General features: G+C 39.8%; 1 protein-coding gene across 2 annotated transcripts in view; it reads right to left on the bottom strand.

The window, feature by feature from the left end:
* The window catches only part of CPNE4 (copine 4), a 490,322-nt gene that overhangs the window by 26,954 nt on the left and 438,467 nt on the right, over window positions 1–24,901 (bottom strand). For both annotated transcript variants that reach the window (XM_012451237.2, XM_012451238.2), the window contains exons 9-11: window positions 18,912–18,998; window positions 12,120–12,179; window positions 899–1,032 (exon numbers count right to left, since the gene is read on the bottom strand). In XM_012451237.2, coding sequence (XP_012306660.1) covers window positions 899–1,032; window positions 12,120–12,179; window positions 18,912–18,998 — 281 coding nt within the window. The remainder of the gene's footprint in view (window positions 1–898; window positions 1,033–12,119; window positions 12,180–18,911; window positions 18,999–24,901) is intronic.

Raw genomic sequence — 24,901 nt, forward strand, 5'->3', positions numbered from 1 at the left:
TCACACCAGGGAGTTAACTGAGATTTACACATATTTATATTTACACTGGTTTCACTTCAAAAAGCTTTCCTTAAGAAAACATCTAAACTCCTTGACTTTATTCTAAAACTACTGGAAAGGCAGAATACATTCAGTTTAATGTAATTTATGTAAGATACTCCTTATTTTTATCATCAGGTAAAAATACATAGAATATCGATCTGATGTTAAATCACGTTTTCTATATACGCACATGCAAACATACACACTTATCTGGCTACAACACACCCTCTGCTGAAGTTACCAATAGCTTTTGAGGTCAGTGAAGCATAGTGATTAAAGACTTAAGCTTTGGAGTGGGTAGACCTGGGTTCAAGTCCTGTCTCTGGCTATGTGATAGTGCACAAATTATTTAACCTTCTGTACAGTATTCTCTTCTTCTAAGGAATACATACTATATAAGGGTTAATGTGAAGATTAGATGCGGTAATATCTAATAGACCTGTGCTTCTACAACTCTAAAGTATACACAAATCATCTGGGGATCTTGTTAAATGCAGATTCAAATTCAGTAGGTCTAGAATGTTGCTAGTTCACAAACAACTTTGAGTAGCAAGGCACATGCTAAGAATTCACAAAATAGAAACCAAAATTGCTATCCGATTGTCTTGCAAACCAACTAAGAGAAGAAAACTGAGAAAGGTTTTTGTTTGGTGACCAAAGTGAGCTAGGTACAAACTTATTTTTTCTAATATGGAGAGGATAAAGCTAGTTTTTCTAGTATGGAGAGGATGAAGCTTTTGAAGCCACTGCATAAGAAGTTACTTGACTTAATTTCCACTTTCTGCCCAGGATCAGTCAAAGACCATCTCACCCACATGAGAGATGATAAGGCTCCAAATGCCCTGAAGTCTCTTACCTGTCATAGTCTTGGCAAATCTCCCCCACAGCTACCAAGGCTTTCAGATACTCATTGGGTTGGTAAGGGTGGATGTAATGCAAGGAACAGCTGTTCCTGGGGTCCCCATTTGAGGCAGTGAAATCTATAGCTACCTAAAAGAGAAAAATACAAGAAAAGATAAATTTAAAGTGAATGCATCTCCTAGGAATTGTGATCAGCCATGAGAGAGACATGGCCTCAGGCGAAAAACAGCACATTACATATTCTGCCAATAAAGAAAGAGCATAAATTAATTAGCTTGAAAACCTAGTTATTAATTTGGTTGAGGCCATTTCTGCAGTCTTCAATCTCCCTCCCAACCAGTGCCCTCTCTTCTCCCTGTTTAAATAGAAACTTGAGATTGACATATAGATCAGAAAGCCCAGATGCTGTTGATCCATGTCACCAGGCAGCAACAGTAAGGATAGAATATTTGCCCTCCAATTTCACAATTCACTAAGAAAAGACTTCTGTGCTCCCTGGGTAGAACAGTTCCATCTATGGGGCATAGGTAAAATCCCTTAAAACCAAATTCTGTGTTAAATATACAGTTTTCATAAGAAAGCCATTGTTATATTTCCACGAGTGGCCAGATGCAGAGAGATTTGTTAGAGTGATTATAACAAATTTTCTGCAACGAGCAGCTCTGTGTAAAGGCATTCATCATTTTGGTTCCCATTCATGTAAGAACTCCTGCCTACAACAAGGAGGATGCCTGAATGTTATCGGATTGTGAGTGGAAAGAGGAGAAGGGAAACCTGTCTTGCCACCAACTAGTCATTTATTCTCCAACTTCTTGAATTTCTTCTGACCTCCAGTATCATGATCATGTAAGTACAAGTTGACTCGTGGAACACTTCTTTATAACAAAAGAAAGAACAATAAATGCTTAAGCCTGAGGATGTTAACATGAGAAGAAACACTTCTAATTTCCAACATCACCACCATCTAAATAAAAGTTAACCCAGCAAAAATCTCTTTAAAATGCTGCTTAAGCTTCAAGGGAAGAAGGTTAAAAAAAAAGTCATAGGGGAAGAAAGAAATGTTTATGTTGCATAAACTCATTTCCTTCTGGGGTACAGTAGAATGCACTCATTGACTTACTGTGGCTGAAAGGCTCTATTTTCTCATATGATCCTGGGGATCATAATGGGAAATGTTATTTGTGTTATATTTGGTAAATTCCATTATAACAAATAACTGGAATACCATTGGATGTATGAAGGTTGGACATTATTTCTAAAAGAACAGAGAAAACCTGCCACGTGTTTGTTTGTGCTTCTTAATGTATAAATTGATGGGGAAAGAACGTTACTCACATCTGATATTATACCCTGTAATCAAAGTGCCTAGGAAAGAAAAGCATAGGCTAATAACAGTAATTCTTTTATATTTTTTATTTTATTTTATTTCACAAAATTACTTTTTCATCTCTGTTATTTTTTTTTCCTTTTTCTTCCTTGCCTCTCCACAGGACTATGTAAAAAATAAAGTCAGGTAGGATTCAAACTCTGTTTTCAGAATACCCAGATTTTTTTTAAATTAGGGGATGCCTACTGATAAATGCCTACTGATAAATTCTGTTTTCAGAATACCCAGATTTTTTTAAAAATCAGGGGATGCTTACTGATAAATGCTAGTACTAAGAGTATGTTAAAAAAAAAGGTTATGTGAAGAAAAATTGCAGTTTCTCCCTGACCCTTAGATGTCCTTACTTTGAATAACAAAGGAAAGAAGAGAGAAGTCATCTCTGTGCCAAGCATTGAGCTAACTGTGTGTGACACAGAGGGCATGATATTACTTCATTTTCATGTGACATAGGGTAAGAGGGCTTGGAGTTGGATTTATATTCAAGTCTATATGGTTATTTTCTATGGTTCTTTCTCCATTATGCCATCATACATCCAGGAGAACATGTATGTCTATGACCAAAACACCAAGACTTCTCATGGGCATAACTATTCCAATAAAAAATGGAGGAGATTTGGCCTGGAGGTAGGGAGATTAGCTAGGAGGCAATCACAGTAATTTGGGGAAGAATTTCCTTGAATAAACTCTTTGTTACCAAAAGAGTTGTAAAAGTTAAGAGAAGGAAAATTGAAATATGTGTGTATGTATGTTTGTACACACGATAGTGGGAGAGTTGTTACTGAGGATGACTGGAGGTAACCCAGGAGGACCAATAAAGTCCAGTATCTTCTGAGATGGGTTTATCCTGAAGGTGAGAGCCAACCCACTGGAGAAAAGAAACAAAGACCTTAGGTGAGGTCCTTTTAATCAAGGACTATGATGAAAAGCTGGTGGGAGAGAGGAACCTACATGTATTTTCTGAATGAGAAGGAATGGAAAAGCACCCCAGGATCCACCCACGAGGCCTCAACAAGACAGAGATCCAAACACATGCAGATAATTCCAGGGAAATCTCTGAGAGGAGCACTCCAGAGATGTTTGTGAGACAATGTTCGAGAAAATCATATTTTCAGGGGCCTCCTCGGTTTACCAAGCTCAACTCACAGATGCCATTCTCAGCCTTTTACTCCTAATGAGACATGTTTAATGGATGATGGCACTTTGCACAGGTGTACATAGTGTTTAAAAGGTTAAAATAAAAATAAATAAATAAAAACAAAACAAAAAGGTAAAAGTAGTGCTGGAAAGGCCAGATATAAAGCCACTTCTTTTCCACTGAGGAAAGCATGTTAGTACTCCAGGGAATTCTAGAGTGTGTGAAGATGTTGTTATGGCGATTACCTTGATTCTGCTTTAATTTATCTAAAAAGTGAATCGTTGACAGGTGTTGATACTTTATTATTAATAACAAGCACCTCGTGGCCCACCTCACTTTGGTATCTTTCATCATGGATCACCACCTTCTCACCACTGTCACGCTTCTGCCTCTTGATACTGAAGTTAACAATCTCCCATGTGCTGGCTGCCTGACTGAGACTCCTAGAGTGTTAACGGTGTTCTGTGATGACAAAAACATGCTGGTGTCTTGATATAAAACCAGAAAATGAAATCAGGTTATAACAGGCCAGAGGAAAAAAACCCATAAAGAAAAATGTCTGCTCAAGAAACATTCCTAGGCACTGGCAAAATACTCCACGTATGCAGGCACCCAGTGGCAGCATCTGAGCCCGAATATATCACCTGGATGAATTTGTTATATCTAGATAAGCGTGCCTAATGTCTGGACAAGCATACATAGATTTTGGCAACAGTATTTTTTAAAATAATAGAAAAAAACATATCATAGAGCTGGGGATGGGGTGAGGCAAAAAGAAGTACCTAGTTTGTAAAACCCAAGGAGGCACTCACTCTCAGCGGACCCTACACTTGCAAAATCCTCAGATGAGAGTCTCCTTAAATTTTGCACCCTAGGTGCGTCTCTTGCTTTACCTCCATCCTGGCCCTACTATGTCATTTTCATTCCTGTCAACTCTTCATCGTCAGGCTTAGAATAATTTTCTTATACTTAACTAGGGTAGGGCAGAGATGATGGTGAGAAGGGAAGAGTGACTGAAGAAAGTAAGGGTAGAAAATGAATAGGGTTTAGTGACCAATTGAATGTGGCGTTGAATGTCAGTTAGGGAAAGGAAATGACCAGATTTTTAGGTGACAGAGGAGGATAATATATTTTGAAGACAATGAAACAATGTACAGGCTAATGCTAGAAGGTTAGTATTGGGCTGCCTGTTCTTGGTGGTACCATATAAACATTCAAACATGCCCCATGGAAATTTTACTATTTCTTTTCAGGCAGGCCTCTAGGGTTTCCACTTTTCTCATGGCAATGGCCCCTATGTCTATGGAATGAGAGAGGCCACTTCAGGCCAGGAAATTCTCATATAGATGTGGGGGAGGCTATGAACTTAAAAATTAACCGATGAAAAAGGAAATAGACTTATGGTTCTTACCATATAGCTCATTCTATAGTTCTCATGGATCAACACAAAAATATTTTATCATGTGACTAGACAGCAGTGGACAGTCTTAAGTATGAGTCAGCTAAAATATTTTTATTTTCTGGAAAGTGGTGGTTTCTTTTTTTTTTTAAAGTGAGACAGAGTCCCCAGGGTTGGAGTGCAGTGGCGCTATCTCGGCTCACTGCAAATTTTTGTCTCCCGGATTCAAGCGATTCTTCTGCCTCAACCTCCTGAGTAGCTGGGATTACAGGTGTTCGCCACCATGCTCAGCTAATTTTCTGTATTTTAGTAGAGACAGGGTTTCACCATGTTGGCCAGGCTGGTCTCGAACTCCTGACCTTGTGATTCGCCTGCCTCGGCCTCCCAAAGTGCTGGGATTACAGGCGTGAGCCACCACACTCGACCGAAAGTGGTGGTTTCTAAAGCCTCTTTTGTGAAGCTGGAGATAAATTATCTATCTTCACGGGGTGGTCCTCCGCCAAGAATTCTCTGTGTTCTTTAAAGTTAGCATTAGTAGAAAGAGAACAGAGTGAAAGGTAAGGTTTATTTTAGAAAGCAACAGGGAGGCAGTGAAAGATGGAATTAAATTGAGAAATAAAAGCAAGAAAATGACTGAAAAATGCGTTTGTGGAGGTGGCTACTGATGCCTGGTTTTCTGAATGCCGGCGAGCTCACAGAACCACCACGTTTTCATTTCCTGATACGAAGCATTTATGGAGACCTGTGGTTCTTGTATGTGCTCCAATCTTCGTGGCAGGCAGCACGAGAACAGGCGCCCAGTGCTTTTTCCTTCTGCCCAGGAAGCCACTGCTCATTATTAAGCAGAGCTGTGGAGCAGCTTTGCAAAGCCTCGTAAAGTAAGAGTGCAAAATGCTCCCTCCTTGATACCAAGTCCCCAGTGTGTGGAGTTGTTCCTGGGAAAAGGCTAGTTGCAAATGATGAGCATCTTTCTTTGGGCATTTTTAGATTCTTACATGAAACAACTCCGCTCCTCAGATCCCTTCCCTTCATCTAACAAATGGGTTATTTGTGAACATTGTCGACATTTTCTAAGGGAAGCTGCTGTGTAACAACCTCTGGTTAGCTGTACCTGCAGTCTACCTTTGAGATCACATTCTTGGGCAGCTTTTTTTCTTTTCTTTTTAACTATCTGCAAACAATTTGGACCTATACAATGAATCTTGTAGGTGGAGATACTGTTTTTAGACTGGACCATTTCTTAAATAATAAGTTACATTTTTATTCTTTTCTATTTTCAGAAAACTTTCTAAGAGGGCAGTTAAATAGGAAAATAGGGAAAGACGCCTAAGTTTACTTGGCTCATTTTTTGGAAATGGCAAAGCATTTGGCTCTTTAACCGATTGTACCCTGGCTTTGCGTAGAAATTCAATAAGCAGGGCTCACTAAGTAGTAAGTAGACTCAAAGGTCTACACCAGAGTAGATCAGTGTTTAATCTGGGATGTACAATAAAGATTTAAAAATATAAACTGGGCCACAGTGTGCACATAGGATGCCCTAAATGTTTTAGGGTTAGAAGAGATTTCCTGAGGCTGAGCATGGTGGCTCACACTTCTAATACCAGTGCTTTGGGAGGCTGAGATGAAAGGATAGGTTGAGGCCAGGAGTTTGAGACCAGCCTGGGCAACATCACTAGACCCTGTCTCTACAAAAATTTGTTTTAAAAAGCAGCCAGTGTGGTAGCACATGGTAGTAGTCGCAGCTACTTAGGAGGCTGAGACAAGAGCATCACTTCAGCTCAGGAGTTTAAGATTACAGTGAGCTGCCAGAGTGCCACTGTACTCCAGACTGGGCAACAGAGCGAGACCCCCTTTTTTGTTTTTTCTTAGAGACGGAGTTTCGCTCTTGTTACCCAGGCTGGAGTGTAATGGCCCAATCTCGGCTCACCGCAACCTCCGCCTCCTGGGTTCAGGCAATTCTCCTGCCTCAGCCTCCTGAGTAGCTGGGATTACAGGCACGCGCCACCATGCCCAGCTAATTTTTTGTATTTTTAGTAGAGATGGGGTTTCACCATGTTGACCAGGATGGTCTCGATCTCTTGACCTCGTGATCCACCCACCTTGGCCTCCCAAGGTGCTGGGATTACAGGCGAGACCCCTTTTTTTTTTAAAAAAAAAAAAAAAGAAGAAAAGAAAAGATTTCCTGAGAGAACCTTTAATAAGTGATCTAAGTTTTTTGGCTTGAAGGTCATTCTGGGAGAAGTTCCATTCAGCTTATTATATTATATTATTAAAATGTAAACAATAGTCAGAGGTAAGAAAAAGCAACATTATCTTCAATTTTAAAAAATGACACAAAAGAAAATGTCCATTTAAACATAATAAGAAAAAAAATCACTCACTATTCCACTAGTCTGGTAAATCATATTTTATTTTTCTTTTCATCTTTAGGTATTTTATCTATGTAGTTGTAATCATAGAGTAACTCTGCTTTATATTTTTATAACACTATGTCATAAACATGACCTCGTGTTATGATCTAAACCTTAGAATTATAATTTAAATTGGCTTTGTCATAGTCAATACTAAATACTATGATACTAAATAACATAGTATTTAAAGTAATACTGTAATTTACATAGCCATTATCTTATTGTTAGACATTTAGGTTGCTGACAGCTTATCTGTGTAAAAATCTGTGTTACAATGAACATTTTTGAGCATACAAAAAAGCATAACTTTCAAAAAGACCTTTGATTTTTCTACCATTTTTTTCTTTTCCAATATCTTACAGCATCTGTCTGTTTTATGCTATCTATAACTTTGTATTTTGTATGTGAAATTCTAGTATCTGGTTTTATTTTTAGCAGCTCTACCATGTGCCGAACTCAATCTCTCACCCTGTGATCTCTGTGTCACCTCCACCCACCTCCTCAAAGACTGTGATGCTACAGTTGCTCTAAAGTTCTTATGACTCAAGGATTCATGTGAGGTACAAGATTTGTCCTCAGGGGTGCCCTTGACCTCCCAAAATTGCATGCAAAATTGGATGTGTGCACTTCCCAGTAAGAGGCTATAGATCATGTATCAGATTCTCAAGTGGTTCAGGTGACCAAAAAAAGAATAAGAATCACTGACTGTCTAGGACTTTTTTTTTAGCATCATTTATCTCTTTCCTTCCACTGGGCTGTTGCCTCTGCTTATTCAGATTCCAGCCTAAAATCTCTTTTTTAATCTTTAAATTGCCATCCTCCTCATACCTCCTGCCTTCCCGTCACTGTCAGCTTTCTTGAATGAATACTGATACCTGCTGTGTTCACTTCTTTACCTTCCGTTTACACCCTAACTCCTGGGTCTCACCTACCTGTTCTGCTGCAGTTGCTCTTTTGAAGATGATATACGCCTACTCATCATGTGGTCTTCACCTTCTGACTTCTCTTTAGTGTGCAAGATTGTTGCCCTCGATCTTAACCTTAGCTTTTTCCTCCTGGGCAACTGAACTACTGCCTCCTCTTGGGCCTTCCTCTCCTTTGGCATTTCTTCTCTTAACTATTTGCCCCTCTTTCCTCTGCTACCAGATAGAGTTCTCTACAATTTCTTGTCATCAGGTCCCTTTTCCTTCTATATTTTTCCCTTGGGACATCTCATCCAGACCCACATACATGAAGCTCCCGACTCTCTCCTGAAACCCAGGTCCATATTTATAAGTACCATCTCCACTGGGATACCTGAAAGTACCTCCAACGTGTCCAAAGCCAAATTCATCATCTTGCCTGCGGCTGCTCTTGACTTGCATATTTCCCTGACCAGAACCACCATGCTCTGCCAGACAGGCACAAAAGCTTTGATTGCTTTCAGTCTTCTCATTGTATCTTAGGCGGAGGCTTAGTGCTGTTCTTCCCACAGTACCTCTCCAGCAGCTGCCACCGTTGTTTAGCCTCTTTTTACCTGGCACCAGGCCTGTGGCAGTGGGCTTCCATCTTTCCTTGCTTCATCTCGCATTCTCCCTTCACCACCATCAAACACTCCCAGCTTTACTCGTCTAAAGCATGTGCCTGTGCTTCAATGCTGTTCTCATTGTCCTTTTGAACATGCATTATCCACCAAATTACCTCAAAATTCAAAACCCTTCAAGTTCTGACTCCAACCTCGTCCCCAACACTTCCCAAAATACATCCAGTTTATTCATATTAACCTAAGTAAGGTTTTAGTATTTATAATTAGAATATAGGGTTACACAAATATTTAAGTTTATGGGGGATGCTTTTTAAAGCAAAACCCCAATATCATAGTTATTTATCCAATTTGTTCTCTTTTCTAAATCTTACCTCCCTTTGAAGGTTTAGGTTTCAATTTATTACAATTTGACAAAAGTATTTTGAGCAGCTTAGCAGCTGAGGAGAAAGATGCCCCATCGTTAACACTTTTAAGATTGAACAAGAAACACCAGCATCTATGGAAGATGCAAAGGCTTTCTCCCAGCCTCTGCTTATATTTTGTATTGGTTAGAGCCACTATAGGAAACAAAAATTCACCCAAAAGGCGTTTGGGGAAGTTTAACAAAAGGAAAATTTCCGAACATGTGGAAAAGATTAATGGAAACTGACCAGAAAGAGTGGGAGGGAGCAGTTACTAGAATTCAGTAAGAGGAGTATCTTCAGGACATTCTGTCAGGAACAAGGTTGCTGCCAAACCACAGCCTGGCAGGAGACAGCTGAAGAAATAAATGTTCCAAGTTCTCTCTCCTCCTATTCTTTGATCTCTGATGGATGCCTCTCATTGGACAAACCCACCAAAATCTTAAGAGCTGAAGAGCTTGGATAGTGCATCTAAGGAGGCTGGCTTCCTGGGGCACAGAAAGGAGAGTGGAGGAGGATGAAAAGTGACTCTAGGGAAGGAAATGGGGAACATCTAGAACTTTGTGTCACCTCTGGTGCTTGAAGGCCTTTCTCCAGGGAGACAAAAGGTTTGTGTTGACTAAAGCTCCTGGTTGCTCAGGAGCCAAGGATCACATAACGTGCCAATTGGGATTTTTGCCTCTGAAAGCCTCTCAGGTATAATTACTGCAATGAAATACCCTTTCTCTCTTTCTCCTCTGCCCATCCCGATGCCAGGAAGCCTTCCTCTCTTCGCTTCTCATTTCTCCGCCACTTCCTTTTCATGTTGCCAGATAATTTCAGTAAAATAACCAGGCATATAATAAACACTTACAGACCAAATTAAATAAGACAGGATACTTTTTCTTAACAATTTGCATTACAGCTTATAATTTACATTAAGTTGCACCACTTGAGCAATAAAAAAATTATAATGAGAAAGACGATTTAATTTTGGAAGAAAATGACAGAAGTGACTGGTATGTTTCCTTTGGTAGAACACTGGGAGTAGAATACCTAGCAATTCTCTTCTGAGTCTCCAATCTGAAACCCTACAAAAGGAAGGGATTTGTGGAGGAACCATTGTTGGCTGCCTCCTTCTCCTTGGCACTCATCTGTACATTCTCCTCTTCTTATTCCTGGCTCCAGACTGCTCTCCTCACTCACACCTCCCACAGGTCTATCACTTGACACTGCAGGGCATGGGAAGCTGCGACTGGGGTGTTTTTGGTGACAAACACTGAAGTGGTAATCCCAGTGGGGGAAGGTCAGCAGGCTGAGACAGGAGAGGAGAACAAAGCAGGACACAAGGACATCTGAAAGTCAGGATGTGGAGCTGGGAACCCTTTGGGTTGGAGTTCAGCTCCTGATTTTTGTTGGAGCAGATTCTTTGCAGCACAACTTGAAGGGCAAAGCAAGCCCCTGAAGGTTGAATATAGTTGTTCAAGAGCATGGGATCTACAAAATCTAAACCAGACTGAAATCAATAGAGCTTTCCCTTGAAAACCTATAAATAGTTCCTGAAATCAGTTTTTTTTTGCTTAAGATCTTGGGAAACTATTACCCGTAGCTCTCCTTTATGACATTGCTTGCTTCCATACTTCCATTTGGGTATGCTCAGAGCAGCAATAAGCCCACAGGACAGCTAGAGTTAGATGTGTACCCTCAGTGAACAGAACATGCTTGTTCCCTTCTGTATGTGACAGTGTGAATGTAGGAAGGCTTGCTGGCTGCGCATTAGAGAATCTTAGACTTTAAAGAGGTGAACAAACTCTAAAATTAGCTCCTGTAAGTGTTCAGAGATACATGCACAATATCCCAAGTTTAGGCACAACATAGGTAGACCTCCCTGAGATTAGCGCAGAGGACACTTCCCTAGTTAAGGAGAGGCTGGTTTAGTTAATGGCCATTTATCTCATTCCTTTGAGACCCCTTTTAGTCCTTTGAGCGCCACCTCCCTGGTTCCAGGAATATATTGGTCCTCTCTACTCTCTTGGGTCCAAAGCTGGACTAAAAACTCAAATCCATTTTCTTTTTTTTTTTCACATGACTGAGCCAATCAGGGAGCTGAACAGGGCTGAGCTTCATTAGTAAGATGAGAACGAAATGCTGTACAAGTTGTATCTCTTTTGTTTACATCCACATTGCTTTCTAAAGGGTTCTAGCACATCTATCTTTTGCCATCTGGAGATTCTCTTTCTGGAAGTCACATTTGACCAAACTAGGAGGATTTTGTATATTAAGTCAGTGAAAGCCAGTTGTTCCAGTGCAGATGGACTCACAACCTTGACCTACCCAGGCATTTTAAAAAGACTCAGCCTACCCAGTCAAATATATATCAGGGGTGTGTAAATCCCAAGGGCACACAAATTACATACAGGGGAATGATCCTCGATCTACCCACTGAGTATAAACACCCACTCTACTTCTCAACCTGGACCTCGGCCTGGTTCTCCAGTCTTTGGAATTCATCTTTTTATTGCCGTATGGCTTACTCTTGGTACCGACCACTGGGTATGACATTGGTGCTTGTGGTCTGGTCACATGGACGCAACCATGGTATCTTCCTTGGCTCAGTGGAACTTACTTGCATGGCTTACTTTCTTCCAATTTTTCTCACCAGATGATGAAATCTGACAGGCTATACTGCTTCATGCCTCACATAGTTACTGAAGAAGTGGGAAGCATTAGGAGGGTTCCCCAGACCACCAGAGGTTGAGTGGCATATACTTCCTGATATGATGCTGAAAACTATACTTACTAAAGAAAACAGAAGTACGAACACATTTCAAAAACATAATACCATACAACGTTTCAACAATGAGACTTGAACAAAGCTGACTGAAGGTTTTGATAAGCTTTTGTCTCCTTATCCCCCAAACCCAGTGCCACTCCTCATCTCTTGCTTCCTGAGTAAGAACAAACATGAAAACAACTTACTGTAAACTGGATTTGGCAGCCACCCATGATGTAGTCCAAGAAAGAGTGCATCTTGTGGATCTGCATAGGAGGGGAGAGGAAACTGGGTTAATAATAGCACGGTCTATTTCCTGATATATTGGAGGCCTAATGGTTGGTGATTGATAGGCTGCTAAACCAGAGGAAAGGGCAGACAGCATAGTCAGAAAATGATGGGTCAGTTAAGTTTGTTCTGTTAAAGGGGAGAAGGAAAGCAATATCAAGACAGATGAGCCTATGAGGGCTGCCAATATCTATCCCTTGCTCCCCTCTATTATGGTTTATGCAAATTTTAATCAGCTTCTGCCTCTGAGATGAGACTAAAACTATATTTTCAAGTGTCACTACTGTTTTGAAATCAATAATGTCTCACACTTGACTTCAGTCTTGCCTCCCTGTGTCTAAGTCCCAGTCCTGGTGACATCTTTAATATGCAGGTGATTTTGATAGGCAGTTTTAAGAAACCATTAGTTGAGAAGGTAATCTACTGACAATTTCCAGTTAGTTAAACCCTTCCCCTGCCATGAACAACAATGACTAACATTTATTGGGCATTACTGAATGCCACGTACTCAGCATCTTTCACCTTATTTAATTCTCAGAACAACCCTATGAAGGTGGTACAACTATTATTATTGTACCCTCTTTATAGATGAGGAAATTAAGGTCAAGATCACAATGCTAATAAATGACAGAGTTGAGACTCAAATGATGCAAGTCTGGGTTACATAATCTATCTTTTTGACCTCTTTGCTGGAAGTCAGTATGGTTGTTGCGTTATGCCAACTGCCATCATGTGTGTTCTCAAGTATCTTAGGGATTTCTGGTCTTAATTCACATTTCTTTGTGATTTTGCTGCTTGGCTTGGCTCTTGGTGATATTCATGCATTCGTTGATTGAACAATTATTTATTGAACACTCACTATGTACTAGAATCTAGGAATATGGTAATTAGAGAAAGAGATACAGTACTTGCAGTCATGGAGCTTACAGTGTGGATTCTTCTACCTGGACGGCCAGTAACTGTAATTTTTGACTCTCACGTCTCAGATTTCATCTAATGCTCAGGAAGCTTCTATTTTTTTGGGGGGAGGGGATGGAGACTCACTCCGTTGCCCAGGCTGGAGTACAATGGCATGATCTTGGCTCACTGCAACCTCTGCTTCCTGGGTTCAAGCAATTTTCTGCTTCAGCCTCCTGAGTAGCTGGGATTACAGGCACCTGCCACCATGCCCAGCTAATTTTTTTTTTTTTTTTGTATTTTTAGTAGAGACACGGTTTCATCATCTTGGCCAGGCTGGTCTTGAACTCCTGACCTTGTGATCCACCCGCCTTGAACTCCTGACCTTGTGATCCACCTGCCTTGGCCTCCCAAAGTGCTGGGATTACAGGCATGAGCCACTGCACCTGGCCTCAGGAAGCTTCTTAGAGACTGGCCCTAAAAATCAGTGTTGGCCTCTCTAGATACCATCTCCAGGTAGCACACTTCTATTGGCATACTTTTGTTAGGATTGATGTTCACTTGGTCTCTAAATAATGCTTGCTGTTGGCTTCCTGCTGGCAATGTTTTGCCTGATAGTTGGGATGCTGTGCTCCCGTGTCTGTCTATCAAATAAGAACTTGAAAGTGAGCAAAATAACAGTGGTTTTTGAGTACTGGACTATAAGATCAACTCATGGAAGAACAAAAACAATTGTGTGCACAGTCACCTTAAGGAGAAAGATAACCGTTGAATCTAGATCTTTTCTCCTGCTTCTTTGGGCACAGGGATAGTCACGTGACTGTTTAGAATATACCCAGGATTTGATTTGTGCAGTTATGATAAGATGCTTGACATGGAGACAGCTGTCTCTGTAAGAAGAGTTTATTGCTCACAGTTCCTGAAAGGATAGGAGGCACATTATGCCACATAGGAAGGTCACATGGGACCAGGATAGGTCAGGAAGCAAAAGTAATGAGGGGAAAGCATGGGAAAAGCATTTATTGTGGTTTTTCACAGGAAGGAGTGGGCGAGGCAAGGTAAGCTGCTAAAGAAGCCTACGGTTGGATAGTTTGAATAATTTCAGCAAGTTTTGAAATCTGTCAAAACCATAGGAATGGTTTCTAGTTAAATGATACCTGGTCCTGGGGTCATATAAGGTGGGAGAACATTGGCTTGGTGTGTGAGAGTTTGGTAAGGCAGGTGATTGGGGAGTCGAACTAAAAAATGACTGGTCTGCATATCAAAGGCATGCTAGAAGCCAAGTTGTTTGCTGTCTTTAGGAACTAGCTAACATTGAGAGAGTAGTCCCTCTCGGGTTCATAAGGCCCAAAGTTGTAAAAGCATCAAAATATATTGAAAAAAAATGATTAATACAATGACCCCAGTTGGCCAATCATAAGATTGGTTTAAAAAGTAGGGATGTGACCCAAAGCAGGTCAATTACTCTTTTCTTTCACTATTTTATTATGTAAGGATATGATCCTGCATATATACATATTAGGTTCCTTCTAGGAAACATATATCTATGTATGTATACACACATACACACATGTACACACATGTATACATATACACAATCAAGTGCCATTTAATGATGGAGATACATTCTGAGAAATACATTGTTAGGTGATTTTATTATTGCGTGAACATCATAGAATATACTTACACAAACCTAGATGGTATATCCCACTATACACCTAGGCTACATGGTATAGCCTATTGTTGCTAGGCCACAAGCCTGTACATCATTTTATTGTACTGAATATTGTAAGCAATGGTAACACAATTATAAGTCTTTGTGTATCTAAACATAAAAAGGAACAATCAAAATCTGGTATAAAATATAATAAATGGCACACCTGTATAGGGAACTTTCCGTGAATGGAGCCTGTGGGACTAGAAGTTGCTCTGAGTGAGTCAGTGAGTGAGAGGTGAGTGAAGGTGAAGGCCCAGAATATTACTATACTCCACTGTAGACTTTGTAAACACTTAGGCTACACTAAATTTATTTAAAAAATAAAATAATTATGCTACAATGTTACAATGACTACAAGTCACTAGGTGATAGGAATTTTTCACCTCCATTATAATCTTATGGGACTACCATCATATCTGTGGTCCATCATTGGCAAAATATTATTATGCAGAACATGACTGTCTATATACACATATACATGTATGTACAGTGGCTCCTGGACTTATAATGAGGTTATATGCTAATAGGCCCATTATAAAGTCAAAAAATTGCAAATTGGGGACCATGACTATCTGTGTGTGTGTATATACACATATACAAACATATATGTATAGGTGTATCTTTTATTGTGTCTCACTTTGTTCAGCTTTGTATTTTTTGCAGATTGAAGGTTTCTGACAATATTGCATTGAGCAAGACTGTTGGTGCCATTTTCCAACAGCATGTGTTCACTTTTTGTCTGTGTTACATTTTGGTAATTGTTGTAATATTTCCAGCTTTTTCATTATTATTGTATCTATTATGGTGATCTGTGATCAGTTATCTTTGATGTTACTACTGTAATTATTTCACGGTGCTATGAACCAAGCCCATATAAGATGGCGAGCTTAATTGATAAGTGTTGTGTGTGTTCTCACTGCTCCACCGACTGGCCATTCCCTCATCTATCTTCCTCTCCTTGAGTATCCCTATCACCCACAACACTACTCTATTGAAATGAAACCAGTTAATAACTCTACAATGGCCTCTAAGTGTTCAAGTGAAAGGAAGAGTCACATATCTCTTACTTAAAATTAAAAGCTAGAGATGTTTAAACTTAGTGAGGAAGGCATGTCCAAAGCTGAGCTAGGCCCAAAGTTAGGCCTCTTGCAATGAATGGTCAAATTGTCAATACAAAGTAATAGTTCTTGAAATTAAAACAGTGAACATACAAATGATAAGAAAGTCAAACAGGCTTTTTGCTTATGTAAAGAAAGTTTTAGTGGCTTGGATAAAAGATCAAACTACATACATCATTTCCTTAAGCTAAAACCTAATCCAGTGCAAGGCCCTAACTCTCTTAAATTCTGTGAAAGCTGAGAGAGATGAGGCAGATGCAGAAAAAAAGTTTTAAGTTACCAGAGGAGATTGGTTTATGAGGTTTAAGGAAAGAAGCTGTTTCCATAACATAAAAGTATAAAGTAAAGCAGCAAATGCCAATGGAAAAGTTGCCACAAGTTATCCAGAAGATCCAGCTAAAATCATTTGATGAAGGTGACTACACTAAACAACAGATTTTCATTGTAGATGAAACAGCCTTATATTGGAAGAAGATGCCATCTAGGACTTTCCTGGCTAGAGAGGAGAAGTCACTGCCTGGCTTCCAATCTTCAAAGGGCAGGTTTACTCTCTTGTTAGGGGCCAAAGCAGCTGGTGACTTTAAGTGGAAGCCAATGCTCATTTACCATTTCAAAAATTCTAGGGCCCTTAATAATTACGCTAAATCTACTCTGCCTGTGCTCTGTAAATGGAAGAACAAAGCCTGGATGGTATCACATCTGTTTACAGCATGATTTACTGAATATTTCAAGCCTACTGTTGAGACCTACTGCTCAGAAAAAAGATCTCTTTCAAAATATTACAGCTGATCAACAATAGACCTAGTTACACAAAATCTCTGATGGAGATATGCAAGGAGTTTTATTGTTGTTTTCATGTCTGCTAACACAATATCCTAATCTGCACCCCATGAATCTAAGGGTAATTTTGACTTTCAAGTCTTCTTATTTAAGAAATATATTTCATAAGGTTATAACTATCATTACAGTAGTTTTTCTGATGCATCTGAGAAAAGTAAATTGAAAACTTTCTGGAAAAGATTCATGATTCTAGATGCCACTAAGAATATTCACGATTCATGGGAGGAGGTCAAAATATCAAAATTAATGGGAGTTTGGAAGAAGTTCATTTTAACCCTCTAGGATGACCTTGAGGAGTTCAGAACTTCAGTGGTGGAAGAAACTGCAGATGTGGTAGAAATAGCAAGGGAACTGGAATTATAAGTGGAGCCTGAAGATGTGACTGAATTGCTACAATTGATAGAACTTGAATGGATGAGGAGTTACTTCTCATGGATAAACAAAAAAGGTAGTTTCTTGAATCTACTCCTGGTGAAGATGCTGTGAACACTGTTGAAATGACAGCAAAGAATTTAGAATATTCCCTAAATTTAGTTGATAAAGCAGTGGCAGGGTTTGAGAGGATTAACTCCAATTTTGAAAGAAGTTCTACTGTGGGTAAAATGCTATCAGTCAGCATCACATGCTCCAGAGAAATCTTTCATCAAAGGAGGAGTCAATTAATGAGAAACATCATTGTTGTCTTACTTTTAAAAGTTACCTCAGCCACCCCAACTTTCAGCAATTACTATCCTGATCAGTCAGCAACTATCAATATCCAGATAAAAGCCTCCACCAGCAAAAAGATTATTATTTACTCAAGGCTCAGATGACTGTTGTATTTTTTTAGCAATAAGCTATTTTTAAATTAAAGTATGTACATTTTTAGACATAATGCCATTGCATACTTAATAGACTACTGTATAGCGTAAACATAACTTTTATATGCACTGGGAAATGAAAGAATGTGTGTGACTTGCTTTATTGCATTGGTTTGGAATGGAATGCAAAATATCCCTGACATAGGCCTTTATACATACACATACGCATATGCATATACATACACATATATGTACGTATGCCTGTATACACACACACACAACATGAACACACATATCATCTGGATAGCAACTGAGTCCTGTATGATGAAGTCAGAAACACATGGGTTAAAATCTCAGCTCTTAAATTTACTACTTGTGTGACTCTGAGCTAGGTACATAACCTCAATTGAAAGTAGACATCTCAGAGTTGTGGTAAGAGTTAAAGAGAGTTTATTGTAGTTATTCTTGCATAGTAAGTACTCAATTAGTGGTAGCATCACTCCCGGCTTTGAGTTAAGAAGTTTAATTATTACCACATGTGATTCTCTGCAAAGCTGTAGCGCCTCTGGAAGGAATTCGTAAGACCTTTAATCTTCTTCTGTTGTCATGTTTTTATGGTATCCTTTCAGTATGAGTAAGGTACCACATATAAAGCACTGGACAGGCCAGGCACGGTGGCTCACACTTGTAATCCCAGCACTTTGGGCGGTTGAGACAGGTGGATCATGAGGTCAGGAGATCAAGACCATTCTGGCAAACATGGTGAAACCCTGTCTCTACTAAAAATACAAAAAATTAGCCAGGCGTGGTGGCATTGCCTGTAGTCCCAGCTACTCAGGAGGCTGACGGAGGAGAATCACTTGAACCCAGGAGGCAGAGGTTGCAATGAGTCGAGATGGTGCCACTGCACTCCAGCCTGGGCAACAGAGTAAGACTCTGTCTCAAAAAAAAAAAAAAAAAAAAACCCACAACAACAACAAAAAAACCACTGGACACTGTGAAGGGCACATAGTAGGTGTTCTAGAAATGTTGGCTTCGCCATTTGGAGATCTCCCTCTGGCACTGCTCTGGGCAGAGAAGATCCTGACCTATCAGCAGACCTCTCTTGTCTTTGGGGCAGGATAGTCCCTAGGGAGAGGATGGTGGCACTGGGCTGCCACAGCTCCATGACCACCCATGCTTACATTTCTCATTTTATGTTTCTTAATACATGACATTTTTGATTTTTGTTTTAGAAGATCACATCTTTTTGACACTCTTTTCCTCTGACCACACCACTTGAACTTCCTCTCAGACAGCCCTAGCTTTATACTCCTGGAAGAGAGGGCTGATACATACCTTGCACAGATTCAGAATCACCGTGCCTGAGTTCTTGTAATTCTTCTTCTTGGCTTTATACTTGGGATTGATGCACTCCCACTGCACCTGAAAGAAGGGTCACAGTATGAGAATCTGCTTAGGAAAAAGCTTAGTCATTCAATAGGGCCAAGCTCCTAAAGTGCTGAGGAGAAACTGAACTGGAGGGCTGACAAATAGTCTGTAGGTGGTAACTCTTGCATTTACAGGAGCAATAAGAGGGGGTGATTGAGGGTGAGACTCTGCTGTTAGACTTCTAGGTTTGAATCCCAGCAACTCCACTTCCCTACTGTGTGACTTTTGGCAGATTACTTGTTTGCTCTATGTCTTAGATATCTCCTTTGCAAAATGGAGCTTATATCTATCTCATAAGATTATTGTGAAGACTGATTGATCCATGTAATAAATTTAGAATAGTACCTGGCACATATCAATGCTTACTATTAATATGGTCAAATCAAGCAGTAGAGGGAAGAAGAAATCTGCAGGAATACAGTTGGGTGACACCCAGGTACTAAGACTTACTGCCTGAGAATTGACTCAAAAGGTAGAAAAATTTAGGAATAGTGAATGCTGACTACAGAAATTTCGTAGCGACAGTAATAAATTTACATAGAACTTAACAAAGAACTAAAATAATGGATTGACATATGTCCCAACAGTGACACAATAGATCTCCAAAGGGGCCTTTTTGAGGGATAAGATCAGAGCTATAGGAGTGGCTGGGAATTTAAGAGTCAGCTGGGAGCTAAAGGGCTGACTAGGAGAATAGATCTCCAGCCTACAGAAGATTTAATGAGACAAAATCAATTGTGAATAAAATATCCAAGAGTTGTTGTGTGTTCCTCCCCACCATCCTATGAAAGATGAATCTCTGGATTTCTACTCAAGAGAAAGAATTTCCCTTCCTGAGAATTAGAAGTGTCTGAAACTGAAGTAGTTTCTGAGGCAGATGCAAATGGATAGACTGATATAGCAGTGGCCTCCAATAATCTATTCCTCTCGGTGTTCATGTATTTATGTAGCTCCCTCCCACAAGGATGTGGCGTTTAGTCACATGACTTGTTTTGGCCAATGGGACATTAGCAAATGTGATATTAGCAGAGGCTTGAAAAGTGCCTGTGTATTGGGGCCGGCCTCTCTCCTGCTTCTGGGAGGTTTTTAGGGTCATGTTAAAAAGCCTACAATGGTCTCCCGGAGGATAAAAGTACACCTGGAGAACTATCCTGGCCATCCTGGCTGCTGAGGCACAAATGCATGAGTGAGTTCTGTTGGCACCACATGGAGCACTATGGGGAGCAGAGAAGATTTCAGCTAAAATTGCCAACCCAGAGAATGGTGAGTACATAGTGATTGGTGTTTTCAGCCAGGAAGTTTTGAGCTAATTTTTCACTCAGCAACCGATAACTGATACTGTAGTTTCTCATCACTGGGAAGGTGTCAGCAGGACTGGGCAACTACATAGGATTTGGAAGAGGGAGGTCTTATACCAGTGAAGGGTTCTCTATGACTCCTTCCAAATATGGGATTCTTGGGTGAAAGAAAGAAAGAAGAAAACATTCAAAGCAGAATCTAAAATCAGATCCCTAACCTTGTTTTTTTCACTTAAAGGCCTAATCTCTTAATCTGTCCATAATGAATGTTGCCTTTCATTCCTCCCTTTTTCTTTTCATTTACTCTCCAGGTGGGTAGAACTTGATAAACAAGAATTACAGTGCATCTCAAAGTAGATTTAGTATTTCTAGACAAAAGAGCCCAAGTTCCTCCCAAACCCATCAAAACTGAAATCGTCTCTTCCCCCAAAGCTTCCTCTAATATTTCAGTAAAACAGGTGGCTTAGGGATTTACCTAACAGTTGGAAAGAAAAGATACTAAAATTAGCTGTGCCATTTTTTGTTATTCTCAATTATTTCTATTAATCTCAATTTCTTCCATCAAGCAGGATATACTGAGTTAAAGATTTTGAATTCTATTAAAAGTTATAGTGATCATCCATGAAAAGTCTACTCACTTCCTTCTCAGGCTAAGATGAGGAAGTCCGGTTGGCTTAGCCAGGAGAGGGCTCCAAGGAAGTTGAAACAAACCTGTTGATACTTGGGGTCCTTGTGCTTGTTAGGTGGGTAGGGGGTCCTGATGGATCAGATCTAAATATTTTGCATCTGTCTTGGGATGAAGTTGGCATATAACTATGGGCTATACACTCTACTTTCCCAATCCCATTTAACTCTCCCCACAGCCCACTTTGACAGATGGAAGATGAGGCTTGGAGAAGAGAAGGGAGACTTGCCTAGGTCATACAGGTAGTAACTGATAGACCTGCTATTCACACCCACATCAGTCTCATTCCTAAGCCTGGACTATTAACCACAATGCCTTCTTTTAGGAAGATCTTGGAGTAGCTCTCCTATTCTTGCAAGCTTCCCCTTTGGCCACCCCAAACTAAGGATGCTTATAAATGTTATTCAGGAAATAATCAAGGTTAATTAAGAATTTACCCTGTACCTATAGAATCATAACTCCCACAGGAAAAGGAAAGTTGAAAGATGCTGTCTCTCTTCTCTCTGATGCTACATAGAGAGATTCCTCAGGATTTCAGTTTACTCTATCCTTTCTTCAATCCCTTCTCCCTAGGTGTACTCATCCATTCTCTTGATTTTAAATATCCTCTCTTAGTTGATGGCTCCTAAAATACATTTACAGGTAAATGTCTCCTCTGAGTGCCAGTTTTTGAAACCGGATTTTGAAAACTTCCTCATAAACTGGACCTCCCTGCCATAATTATTCCTCATCTCAGAAAATGGCACCATTTAACCATCTATCCTTGAGTCATCCTTTTCCTCCTTCCCTATATGCCAGCCTTCAACAAACCTTGTAGCTCCTAGTTCCAAAATTTGTCTTAAGTCTATCCAATTTATCTATCTCTGTATTTCCTTAACCCAAGTCATTATCACCTCTTATCTATAGTAGTAGCCTCCTAACAGATCTCCTGTGTCTCTCTTTAATTATCTACACAGTAGCAAAAGTAATCTTTTAAAAAATTACAACCAATCATGTCATTCTCTAGCTAGAACCCTTTGCAGCACTGCCCAGTAGAATTTTCTCAACAATTGGAATATTCTGAATCTGCACAAGCCACATCGGAATATTGAGCATTTGAAATGTGGTTAGCATGACCAAAGAACTTAATTTGTTACTTAATTTTATTTTAATTAATTTAAAAATTTAAATATCCACACGTAGCTAGTGGCTACTGCATAGGAAAGCATAGCTTCCACATGATCTTGTCACACTTAGAAGAATCTGTCTTTCCTGGCCTCTGGCCGTGTTTCTCACCACATCCTATCAATGGTCTCTTCACCCTCTGCTTCAGATACACTGGTCTCTTTCCAGGTCCTCCACCACACCAAGCTCATTCCTGCCTCTGTACTTTGCAATACGATTCCTTTTGGTTCAAAGGCTTTTTTCCCACTCATTACATGTTGGCTTCTTTTTAATCCTTAAGGGGCCTCAACTTAAAGGCCAGATTATCTTTTTCATATACACACTTTTAGAATTAAACGGTTCTGTTTTGTAACAACATTTGTCACAAATTGTAGATGCATTTTAATTTTTTTGTTTATTTTATTTGTTTTCTATTCTATTCTGACTTCCACCTATCTGTAAGCTTCAGGAGGCCAGGGACCATGTCAGCATTGTTAATTATGGTGCATTTAGAGCCTGGCACAGTGCTTGGGATTTAGTAGGTGCTACTCAATAAATATTGTAGAATCAATAAATAAAAGACTATTTCCCACTGTATAAATAACACCAAAATGGGGGCTGGGTAGTGAATTAAATTTTTTCTGGTATCTCAGTGATACAGAAAAGCACAATAGCATATGGTCCATTTCCTCAGTGGAACTTAAAATATTTCTCTCTGTTTGACAGCATTAGGTTTTGGTATATTTCATTTATGATATGTTACGTTCTTATTTTTAATATCCTTTTAGGAGCCTAAAGATGAATTATTTCCTATATTTACTGCTTGGGCTATTTGTATTCATAGAAGTGGATAAGGCAAAACTTCATAAAACTCTTTAGAACTCTAGCAGGTGGTTGAATACTGTCATTGATTTATTAGCTAAATAGGCCTAGCTCTGCATATGCAATAGAACAACAGTTTCTCTAGCTATATTCCTTGTTATCTTGGGAATGACTTTGGTTATAATTTAGTGTGGTTTTAACTGTGGCTCTGAAACTCTGCATCCTGGCTTGTGGGTGAAGGTCTCTGTGCGTTTGACAAGTTTCTTGTAATGCTAAGTACCTAATAGAGCATTTACAGCAGGTTTTGCAGGAGCTAAGTAGAAAGCTGTCATTGTTTCCATTGAGTTTCCAGACCAAAGGTTTGTGTTCAATAAATGGTCTTATTCAGATTATGTTTCTGACTCTTAAAAAATGTTAGTTCATTTCCATTCAGTTTGGTTATATCCTGACCTTACATATGAGAGAGTTGAAAAATGAGTTGGGGCATCTTTAATCAGCACTTCTGACCAGAACAGGCACAGAGTATTATCTCTAAAGAAAAAGACTTTCTCAGCCAAGTGCAGTGGCTCACACCTGTAATCTCAGCACTTTGGGAAGTTGAAGTAGGCGGATCACAAGGTCAGGAGATCTAGACCATCCTGTCCAACATGGTAAAATGCTGTCTCTACTAACAATACAAAAATTAGTCAGGCATGGCCCACACCTGTAGTCCCAGCTACTCAGAAGGCTGAGGCAGAAGAATCACTTGAACCCAGGAGGTGGAGGCTGCCGTGAGCAGAGATTGTGCCACTGCACTCCAGCCTAGGTAACAGAGCGAGACTCTGTCTCAAAAACAATAAAAAGAAAGAAAGAAAAGAAAAAAAAAGAAAAAGACTTTCTCAAAAGGACTGAGCCCTCAGCTTTCACTTCTTTCTGCTCCAGAAGGAGAATGAACTCCAGAGTAAGAATGGCAGGTATCTTGGGTTGAGTTCTCCAAGACGCAAACTTTGAGGCAAGAATGTTAAAGTAAGTATTCCATCTGGGAGGTGATACCAGGAAGTATGAATAGAGGGATGGGGAATTAGATAGAGGAGGCATCCCCAAAAGGGTGCATTATCAAGTCAGTTACCACTGTGGACAACTAGGGCCTGCTGGGGAACTCTGGAAAATTGTATAGAGAGCATACCTCAGAGTTTTGCTAGCTGAAGGGCAAGGGAGCTGGGGTTTCTATACACCAACTTCCATTAGTTATTTGTTGGGGGCTACCCCCTGGAAGGTGTTACATCTCCGTCCACACTTCTAGCCTGCTTTGGGCATGGATAAAACAGGCCCCAGCAGCTAGAGAAAGCCCTCAGGCAAAGAGATGCTGCAGCTGGACATTGGGCAAGTGAACAATAAACAGGTAAAAGGAGAAGTTTCATGAATAGAGCTCAGATGACTTCTCGATCGATATATCTACCTACCTATCTACCTACCTATCTAGATATGATATGATATATGATATGATATGAAAGTGTGTGTATCTGAGGAAAACACAGAAGGGGTTTAGGTTTCTGTGTGGGACAATGTGTCTTTGTGGTATGTGGTAGTGTTTGGATACAGGTCTTGGCATCAAGTGTGTAAGAGTAATTTGATGGCACTAGAAGAAAACCTGGTACCCCTACGAAAATTTAGAGAATTCAAGTAATTTCTCCAAAGCATTAAATTGTTGTTACTGTCACCAAGTCATAGAAATATAGACCTAGAAAGAATATTACTGTTAATAGCAGATATTTTGAAAATGCTAGCTATGTGCTAGGTGCTCTGTTAGCACCTAGGAGTATCTCATTTAATCTTCACAAAATTCTATGAGGTAGGTACAATTTTCACTCTTATATTTTAGGTGAGAAAAATGAGGCATGGAGAGATTAAGTCACTTTTTCAAGGCTACACAGCTAAAGGAGATTAGAAATACTCTCGTCTAACCTTTC

The sequence above is a fragment of the Aotus nancymaae genome, unplaced genomic scaffold (genome assembly GCF_030222135.1).
Source record: "Aotus nancymaae isolate 86718 unplaced genomic scaffold, 86718_ANA_hifiasm-v0.15.2.pri h1tg000019l, whole genome shotgun sequence".
Lineage (NCBI taxonomy): Eukaryota > Metazoa > Chordata > Mammalia > Primates > Aotidae > Aotus > Aotus nancymaae.